General features: G+C 36.0%; 1 protein-coding gene across 1 annotated transcript; it reads left to right on the forward strand.

Annotated features, from left to right (window-relative positions):
- Positions 1-4,456: 4,456 nt before the first annotated feature.
- Positions 4,457-10,454, forward strand: LOC112501625 (VIN3-like protein 1). The gene is made up of 3 exons (XM_025105313.1): positions 4,457-4,469; positions 8,907-9,546; positions 10,112-10,454. Exons 2-3 carry the CDS (start codon positions 9,089-9,091, stop codon positions 10,452-10,454), a joined length of 801 nt encoding a protein of 266 aa, XP_024961081.1. The 5' UTR covers positions 4,457-4,469; positions 8,907-9,088.
- Positions 10,455-10,797: the final 343 nt, after the last annotated feature.

Consider the following 10,797-nt stretch of genomic DNA (forward strand, 5'->3'; position numbering starts at 1 on the left):
GATCACTTTTGGCCCTATAGTTTGCCCAAAGACTGATTTGTCCCTCCTAACGGTTGCTAACTGATAGTGTTAACTCCAGGGACCTTGAGTGGTATGAAATTAATAGGGACCATCAGTATAGATAGTATATTATAGGGACCAAATCCAAAATATGAGTATACTACAGGGACTACTAGTGTATTTAACTCATAGTTTATGAGGATTGTAACATGTACCTCATTTACAATCAAAATTAGGTCGAACAATGCATTTAAAGTGTACAAAGTGAGTATTGATTTTGATGTTGATGTATGTGAGGAGAAAATCAGATATGCATTTAGCAATATATATGCGTGCATTTAGATCACGCCTAATTTATGGACACTCACACGAAAAGAATTAGGTGACGTTTGTTTTTTAAGAGGTATTGAAGTCTGAAATCTGAAGTCTGAATTCACTTTTGATTTTTAAGAGGTTGTGCTGAAGTCTGAAATCTGAATCAGTCAGACCGTTTGTTTTTTGCGTCTGAAATATGAAGTTTGAAGATGAGAGATCGAGAGTTGATATGGATCGACAGTTGACAAAGTTGAGAGATGAGAGATTGAGACAGAATAGTTGATCTAGAGAAATCGAGCGCAAAGAGATCAGAGTAGGTAGGCGACGATTTGAAATAAGAGGTAATAAGAGGTTTCACAACCACTTAAATTTTCAGACCTAATAAGAGCTTTTAAGCTCTTAATTGAAAAAAAAAACAAACACATTGAATCCTCTTATGTCTGACCGATTCAGACTTAAGAGGACATTAAGAGCTTTTTTATTAAAAACAAACAGCCCCTTAATCTTTTAAGGCGTTCTATTTTTATTATAGTTGTAAAAAAGCAGTATTTTATTTGGGGTGAGTTACATATTTAAGTTTTGACATTTTGAATCCTTAAAATGACTTAATCATAGAAAACAACCTCGTGGTATGCATTTGATTGCCAAACAAGCCCCTCGCCTTAACAATGTTAAAAAACCCAGTTAACTCATAGACATCTTGGTCGTAATATATTTCACTGATTTTCCATTAAACTAGTTTTTTTAAGAATACATCCACTAAAATCATGACAAGTGTTACTTCCCTTCCCTGGGCTCCCTCACAACCATCTTGGCCAATGCCTTTACGATCGCCTCGCTATTTGTATGTTCTTCTACAGTTCTACTCACGGTTGTTCCAGATACCGTAACCCCATAATTTCCACCCAGCTTGTGGTTGTTAAAATAATGGAAAAAAGTTCCAATTTGCCCGGTTTAGGTTCGATAGCTTTGTGGGGTTAATTTCTAACATCACAAGAAGCTAATATGAACATCTCTTAAGAATTTTATCCGAGTAAATCGGCCTAAATAAACTGCTGCCACCATTGCTGAAGCTCCAAGTTTTGATTTGCATCCTTTTATGATCAATTTTACCCACATATTTTGAGAGATGGTCGTAACGCCCTTAATGCTAGGTTTTGAAGAAGACTTTCATGTGCTGTAAGACCTTGTTCCTTTCTACTTGACTAAGTAATATTCCACTCGTGCAGTGGGTGTAGGGGCTACCCCATGGAGTGGTCAACTATGATATACTCAAATTCGTCTTTAGTAGGTTCGTGTACAACATCTGGTGGTGCTCTCGTGGGCATGTTCCTCTCTGGGCCGGTCTGGTCTAATCGCTCAGATACATTAGCTGTTGGTAATTAGACAGGAAAACTTTGCATGCCAAACTTGCAGGGAGAACTGGAGCTGAAGAAGCCAAGGCTATGAAAGTTTGCTCCAACGTTACTCCGATTATTTTGTATTCAAAGGATTGGTCTTATTTGAAATGTGGTCTTAATGCTAGTTCTGTTCAAGATTCATGATCGTTCACTCTATCATTTTTACTTTTGTTTTTATAACTGTATTTATTAATTACTTTACAATGAAATGACTTGTTCAAAGTCCTTTTTCAAACATCGAGGGGTTGGGTTTGTTAATTATTAGACGTGTGAGGACTTGAAACATCAAAATCGTTCACTCTATCATATTTTAGTTTTATTTGTATTTAGGAGGTGTTTGGGATTGCTTATAAAAACAACTTATTGACTTATTACGGTATGACACCGGTAATAAAGCATTTTTGAGTGTTTGGATAAACAACTTATACCGGTGTCAAACCGGTAATAAGAAGTTTTTGAAGAAGTTAAACCTTTCTGACTTATAATAAGTTGATAAGTGCCTTTGTAGAAAAGCATAAGTTGTTTCAAATAAGCAATCCCAAACACCCCCTTATTAGAGGTTGTTTGGTTAATTTTATATTAAATCATTGATGGATAAAATTGTCTATGCGGATTAATTTGTTTGTATAGAATGAAAATATTTTTGTTTGAGAGAATTTTTTCATAGATAGAAAAAACATGTTTTTTATGGGGAGATGTGAGTTTGAAAAAAACTAGACTTTCTGTATAAAGCCCTCTCTTAGAAGCTTAGTAAATAAATCACTTTCTGTAGCATTAAGTCATTACCAAACAATCATATATAACTAGCAAAATAACCCGCGATTTCCATTAAACTCATTAAACTAGAGACAAAAGACCCATAGTCAATCACAGGGGTGATGCATAATTGGTTTGAGCTTAGCTTCAAAGGTCAAAAGTACCAGGAGGTCCTAGGTTCAAATCCAAGGAGGAATAAAAATTCCTTTGTGGGCACGGAGGTTTAAATGCGATGACTCCGGGCTATCTGCAAAACAGGTGATCGTCTTGAGGTTAGTCGGCTCGCATAACGAATTGAATATCCAGGTTAATAAAAAAAAATAAAAAAAGACCGTAGTCATTTTATAATGAAATTACTTGTTCAAAGTCTTCTTTGTAAACATTGAGTGGCTGAATTTATTAATCATCAAAAGTGCAAGGACTTAAAATATAAATATAACCAACGCGTTTGCATAGCGAGTACGCAACAGGCTCAGTGACCAGTGAGTGAAGCATTAGGTGTACGTTTTACGGTTCCGCAACAAGTAACAACTGCTTCCATTTCTAACTGAAATCCACTCCGCCACGCGCTCTACACGCTCGTGAACCTCACCGTAGCTACCAAGACTTCCGAGCTTCCCCCATTAAAGCATTCAACAAAATCCTCACAAAAAGTCGTAGAGATTTATTTTCTATTTTTCGTTTTTCTTTGAAAAACCTCTCAATCTCCATAAACAAAAACCCTAACCTTCTCTCTCATCTCTCTCTCTCCTCGAGCATTCTTCGCAGGTATCTCCTCTTGATTCATTCTTGTTTTTGTAGTATATACATACGTGTTGATGTATATATATGTATAATTGTGTTTCTTCGAAGCTTGTGGTTTGTAGATTGTTTTATGTGTTCATGTGTTCAGATCCGCTGGTTTTTTGAAATTGTGATGTATTATCGTTCGTTTATTTACGTTATTTTGTAATATTGTACATTTTTATGTTTCAAGTTTTGATTTTTGGACATTTCTTTATGTAATTATACGTTTTGTTCCCGGAATTTCAGACGAGAATGTTGGCTACTCCGATGCAATGAGTTTGTTTGTGTTTCAGCAAAGTTTGTTCATTGTTTTCATCTGGAATCAACAATGTATGATAAATAGCGCGAGAATAAGTGATAATTAAGCTAAATGTACTTTATTTGATTTTTTGGAGGTGGGTTTTTAAGAAGAGCATGTTACATGTATATGTGAAAAGGTTCTGCTTTTTTATGTCATTAGTATAACACAATGAGCTTTGTTGTGAGAAATGGTAAAATAGATAAAGTGATCTTCTAACTTTTGTGTTTTTGCGCTGTTGCATACTTAGAAAAATTTGGGATGGAGGATGAAGGAAAAAGAATATGATCGGCATGATGTTAATCATCTCAAGTTCTCAACCACCATTGTTAGTAAATTGGATGGCAATAATGTAACTGACATGGTTGTGGGAACTGACTAAGCTGTTCAATTTGTATAGAAAGAAAACGCCTAGTAACCATGGAGTGCTAACTAAAAATATTATGTGAATTGACAAGGGTTACCTTGTGCTTTAAACCCCCCACCCCCCACATTAAGAGTACGGAGGACGGCATCTCATAATGGTTATGTATTTTAAAATAATTGGTGTGCTAGTCAATACATGCCTATTGGTTGCCCCACATTAGTAGCAAATTTTATCTTCTTAATTTAACTGTAGTTCTAGTTAGTTTATGCAAAACACTTGATTACGCTTGCCTTGGTGTATGCTAAGGCTGATGGTAGCCTTCTACATGAAAATGACAAAAAAATGTTCACTTTCATAGATGTTGACACTCGTTGAGTTGGGTTAATTTTCTTCATCCATTGAAAATGTTGGATTGTGATTCTTCCTTCTATATGCACACTAATTTGATTAGGTTGTAGTCTAGAAAATGCTGATTTTTCAGTGCTATTTTATCACAGGGAGGGTTGCTTGAACATTATGGAGATGGATGATAAATTTGTTGCTAAAGGTGAGAACTTGACGTCACCAATTTCTTTTGGGCATCTTATTCTGGAAACCTGTTTGTCATTTACAACGCTCAGCTTATTGTCAATATTTTGAAGGGGAGATGATGCTGGTAGTGACATACTAGACTATGTATAACAGCTGTAATACAATCTACAGCGAGGCATCTATCAGAGAAACTTCAAATATAAACGGATAAACTAACAAAATTTGGGCACTAATACACCAGCTCTTACATAGTACCAGTTGCAGAAAGTCCTTGGAAAGGTCTTTCAAGATACATTGTTATTCTTCATAATAGTCATCAGAGTACAAACAGAGGGATTGAAAATCTGCACGTTCCACCCTTGCAAAACAGAACAAATGACTTACGTTAAAATAAACTGCTGACTAAATGTATAAAAGTATTGCCTTCAAAGTTTTGAATAGAAAAGGCAAACTTCCAGTCCCAGTCCTCACCTGACCAACTTGGTCCAAACTTCAGAATGACTGAAAAAGAGGCATTAAATCCGAATACAGCAGTTGATCAACCCCCTTCCAATAAATAGTTCTCAATAATAATATCATACTTGCAATGAAGTCAACAACTAGAAAAAATTTAGGAAGCATGCCAAGGGGACATTTTCATACATGACCACCTTGACTTCTTGATGTTTTCAGCAACTAATAGAGGATTTTGCATCAGCAATAACTGCCTCAGAAACACCTGGTCGCCATAGTCATCATAAGGAATCAGAGAATTAACAGATTGTTGACTGCATGTCCAAGTTGTAGTACGTGTCACCAGGAGGCCAACACCAACCACCATTATGGTTAATAGATTCCACCATAAATGCATAACTAGGAATGTCACTGCGGTGAACATAGAATCTACCATATCTTTTGAAGGACCACGAGGGTGCCACAAATCCTGCCACGATAGAGTAGGCTTACCATAACATATCTCTTGAGTCTTGCTTATGAGGCCATTTCCAAATTCTGGACTTCACTGGTGCCATGAGCAGGATTGAAGGCAACTAAACCCTAATCTTGCGACTTTTTATCATAATGACTAACACCACTATATGCATGCAGAACCATTCTTGGAACTATGATCCTAATTGTTTGGCCATTAGATCTAGACTTTACACTTATGCAAACCTAAAGCTCCCTTGATCTTGGCAGGCAAATCTTTCTCTTAGATTTCATATTGATCAATTATACGTTGACATTTCTTTTCTTCTAATGGATGACTGAAATTGTTTGTTCATTAAAAAAGGTGGAGAATGGGCAAGCGTTAGGCCCTCAGTGGGTAAAGCTTGTAGATGTCAATTTTCTTTTCGTTTGTATGACCATTTGAACCATATCTAGTAAATATTTGACTGCATTTTCAGTAGTAAGTGCATTTTCATACTGTGTCCTGTATAGGAGCTATATGGTGTCTTTTGAGGATTGTTTGCACATCATATACACATTTTGGGCTCAAGTGTCATGATGATCATTTTTGACATAGTGATGTTGCAGTGATAATAATCGAATTTGGAAAATAGAAATAACTTTTATGAGAAAATTGCTTTATTGGGCCAATATTGTTCTTGGTTTCTTCTTTTATCAGCACGTGTGAAATAATGTATCTCTTAACTATAATCTAGATAAGGAATGTAGGTCTGAACGTGGCAACTAAATGGTCAACTTGGTTTTGTTGACAGTTTTTATGGATATCCATGCAAAACAATGATGTATGAAATGGTTGACCTGCTCTTGCAGATGTTGAGCTAGAGAGCCTTTCTGTTGTGTGGAGGAAGTTGTAGAAAGGAAGGTGAGGATGATATAGATTTCATCAGCTACTTGGTATACCTTTTACATAATTACATGCTTAAGACTCCAAATATAGTCGGGATAGGAAGGTTGGTTAGAGAGAAACATGGAGTATGCTATTCATTTTTCTTAGCCATCTTTTAAGGTTGCAGTTGGATTGGTACTGGTTATTGCTTATTAGTGATGGAATGTTGCATTTATTGACCTAAATTAGCCTTGAAAATTCATTATCCTCCACAATGGTTAATTCTTCATCTTCTTTAACACAGTTCTATGTTTGAATGGTACAATAGTCCCATTCTCTTTGATCATTTATGTATATATAGCATCTAACTTTTCTCTTCATCTTCCTTTGCCTCCTGCATTAGACATTAGGCATTCACTCATATGTGGGTGCACTTACTGGTCTGTTTTGTATGTATTTGTTAATCTGATTGAGACTCGTATGTTTTCCTTATATTTATTCACTACACTATTTTTTGTACCAAAATTATATACCACAGATAGTTGGATCTTCTAGGTTATAATAATTTCTGCATTTCTACTTGTACTTTGTTTAGTAAATGTGTATCATGAAAAGTTACATTACTGATTTTCACCACATATACATACCTTTAACTTCAATCTGTTTGAACACAACTAAAATCTTGACAACCGTATACCATATTCAAAGATTCCTATAAACTTGATGATCTAAATACCTATATTTAATCAGAACCAACAATGAAGGTCAACAATTATTCCTACATAATATGTGCCACCACATGGGTGGTCAACTTGTCATACCAATGACGCCGTCTTCTCTCGTTAAATTGCTAAAGTCAAATTCCATCTATTGTTTTATTTTTACCAGTTTACAGCTTTTCATTTGAAAGTGTATCTCCAAGAATCCTTTGATTTAAAGTGTTTTCAGAGTTCACTTTGGATCTTAGTATCAAAAGATGTTAGTTTCACTAAATTACACACTAGCATATGCAGTTAGTGTATGGTTATGTGCAGATGTTATATGGTTTAAGTGCTGGACCACAATTGAATGGTTTGCTGACTTATATTTTGTCAGGTGTTGTTTATCGGAGTTCAAATTTGTTTTTTAGTATTTGTGCAAAGCATCCAAATCTTCTAGCATGTTTTACTCGGTACATGGTGTTTCTTTTTCCAGGGCTGGTCTGCCTTACATCTTGCGCTTAGAGCCCAAGCCTCCCTAATTGTGTGTTGGTATGCATCGAGCTTGCAAGTATTGGGTATGTCTAAGTAGTTTCTTTTGAATGGCTGAAGTTATACAACGATGATTATCATACGATTAACTAAAATTTCGCATTGAACCGATTTCTAACTGAAATCTGATACATAATTCTTGTCATGTAAATCAGTGGGTTTTTCTTTTTCTATTTTTTGATTTCTTTCATTCATTGGCAAGGTTAGTTATATAAGTATCTTTCATATATGTCTAAACAGTGTATATGAGAATGTTTCATATATGTCTAATTAATTATGCAGTTATAAAGGCCATATAAGATTTCATGTTGAGGTCTGAGATGCGAAACCCTAAGAGCATTGATGTCACACCTCCATCAAGATGCTCTTTTGCCACTTATGTACCTCGATTAGTCATCTTTTTCTCTTCATGAGGAGTTGTGCTAGTCCATTAGTGTGATCATAACTGATTTTTGAACCTGTGTAAGAAAACTTCTCTCTGCTTCCTTTTAAACCAGATTTTATTCAACCTTTGGAATTGAGCATGTCTATGTGTTTGCACTTGCATGTATCATTTGATGTCAACGATGTTCTTGAGCTGTTGTATTGCTCAATCAGTATACCTATCTGTTAGGAAAATTGATTTCTCTACTCGTTTTTCTCATACATTTTCGGCTATGGATTTTAATCTTTTCAACCAAGGACGGTGGATTTCCGCTTTTAACTGCATGTAGAGTCTGGACTATCATATAAGATTTTTCGTGTTTTAACAAATCAAATTTGGATAGGCAGTCATGCCATACACGTTGGAGGTCTATCGTCAACACTCATCAGACCTGGACCCTTCTCTCTACTTGTATATTTTCTTATGAATTAATTGTAAGATGTAAAACAATATGGCAATATGGCAAGCTGTGTAGATCTGAAGAAGTGTGTAAGTTGAAATGATCAAATGCGTTGCTGGAAAAATGGCTTAAACTTAATTATAATGAAGGAAAAAAGGCATGAACTCATGAGAATATCCACAGCTCTTTCTGGGTTTTCTTGTTCTTAGCTGGAATTAGGTATAATTCTACTTTCTATTATTGTTAGATGTTGTGATGCCCTTACATACTTTGCATATATTAATTGTAAATTAGTCATTAAAAAGATGATTAAATAGATGGGTAATTGTTAATTATGGGAGCGAATAACATATAAGGGTGCTTGAGATTCATTTGACATGTTAATACTTCGGATCTTAATGAAATTCCTGCTTGTTATCTGGAGCTTTGAGAAAATATTTATGGCGTATTGTGTTAAAAGGAACATTTATCTGTTCCCCACATTATTTTGACTTTCAAAGTTTCTTTGATGTGTTTACTAATTAGAATATACCTTTATATCTCCAAAAATAATTTCGATTTTCTCACCTTATCCTTTCTTGAATACCCTTTTTATTTATGTCCAGGTTCTTGTGTTCAAAGTCTATCTTCCAGTGTTCAGAGCACTCCAGAGAAAAATGGTCACTCAGATGATGCTTCAAGAACAGCAGAGCCACTTCAAGAGTTCGTGAAGTCCGGTCTGCGGAAGGATCTCTTTCGCACTTGCTGTGATAAGGGAAAAAAGCAATCAGCTTCGTCGAAACATAAAATGGCTGAAGCATCCATCAGGATGAATAAGAAGCTGTTAAAGAATCAGGATCTCAAAAAGGCATCCACAAGTCCCAAGTGCCAGCCTTCCAGGAAACAGAACAGGAAAGGGGAAAATCCTGTGCGTATTCCTCCTGTTTCTGAATCATGTACTGATACTAAGTTTTCAGATACATGGATCTGCAAGAATTCTGCTTGTAGAGCTGTTTTATCGGTAGCTGACACCTTCTGCAAAAGATGCTCTTGCTGCATTTGCCACTTGTTCGATGATAATAAAGATCCGAGTCTTTGGTTGGAATGCACGTCAGATTCTCCTAACTGGGAATCCTGTGGCTTATCTTGCCACATTGAGTGTGCCCTTCAGCAAGGAAAAGTAGGGGTTGTTAACCTGGGGCAATTGATGCAGCTAGACGGGAGTTACTGTTGTGCATCTTGTGGTAAAGTTTCAGGGATACTTGGGTGAGTTTTTCATCTTCTTACATATATATACATACATTTACTTATGATATTTATTTTTCCATTACGACACAGTGCTCTTCGCTTATAGTTCTCAAAATACATAAATTTATTAATTGGGCAATATGCATCAAATTAAAAAGAAATTTGTCTTCGTTTATATTTAGCGTAACAACGAAGCTTTTTCTCGATCAATGTAACAAAGTTTCAGAGTTTTTGTTTTTTTACCCATTTTGACGGGTAGCTTCCTGATCTTGTAACATTTAGTGACGTGGATACCAAGTTTGCTGTCCATTTCGCCGTAACTCTTTAGTAAACGGGTATCCATGTCATGAAGTGTTACAAAATCAGCGGGTTACCGGTCAAAGTGGGTACAAAATAGGAAAATTTGAAACTTTTTTATGCATGGACTGAGAAAAAGAAGTCTTTGTTACTCTAAATAGAAACTATACCAAACTTTGTTACATTTTGATGCATTTTATTCTTTTATTAGTTTTGGTCTTCCAGTTCCTATTAGATTTATGTAGTTTTTTAGCTCATGCTTCTTCTTGGCAACTAATTCTTGTAGTTACTGGAAGAAGCAATTGACTATTGCTAAGGATGCACGGCGTGTTGATTGCCTCTGCTACAGGATATATTTGAGTTTTAGACTTTTTGATGGCACGTCAAGGTTTCAAGAACTCCACGAATTTGTTAGAGAGGCAAAGACTAAATTGGAAACTGAGGTGGGCCCACTTAGCGGAGTCTCAGCCCAAATGGCCAGGGGAATCGTAAGCAGACTTGCTGTTGCAGGTGAAGTTCAAGCACTATGTTCTGCTGTGATCGAAAAAGCTGATGAATTTTCTGCTGCAGTTTCTAGTACAAGCCTGAAAACTAAAGGTACCTCAAACAGTTTTTTGTTCTTGTGCTAGATTCGCATCAAATTTTTTTAGGGATGTGAATTAATCTGCCTGTATAGATTGTGAAAAGTTTTTGTTTGGGAGCGTGTTTTTTAATTCGGAGGGACAGCTTTGAAAAAACTTGGCTTTCTGCATAAAGCTCCCCCTGAAAGCTTACTGGATAAGCCACTTTTTTTATCATTAAGCCACTACCAAACAGTCATGTATAGCTTACTGAATAAGCTGCTAGTCCAATGAAGCTCATTAAGTGGCTAGCAAACAGGCCCTTACACACCCCTATGAAAGAACGTAAGCAACGCTATGTTCTTGATACGTTTTCCCTATTTGTTCCTTTGCAGAAGGTTCACTTCCTGCA

The sequence above is a fragment of the Cynara cardunculus genome, unplaced genomic scaffold (genome assembly GCF_001531365.2).
Source record: "Cynara cardunculus var. scolymus isolate 2C unplaced genomic scaffold, CcrdV1 Un_Scaffold_326, whole genome shotgun sequence".
Lineage (NCBI taxonomy): Eukaryota > Viridiplantae > Streptophyta > Magnoliopsida > Asterales > Asteraceae > Cynara > Cynara cardunculus.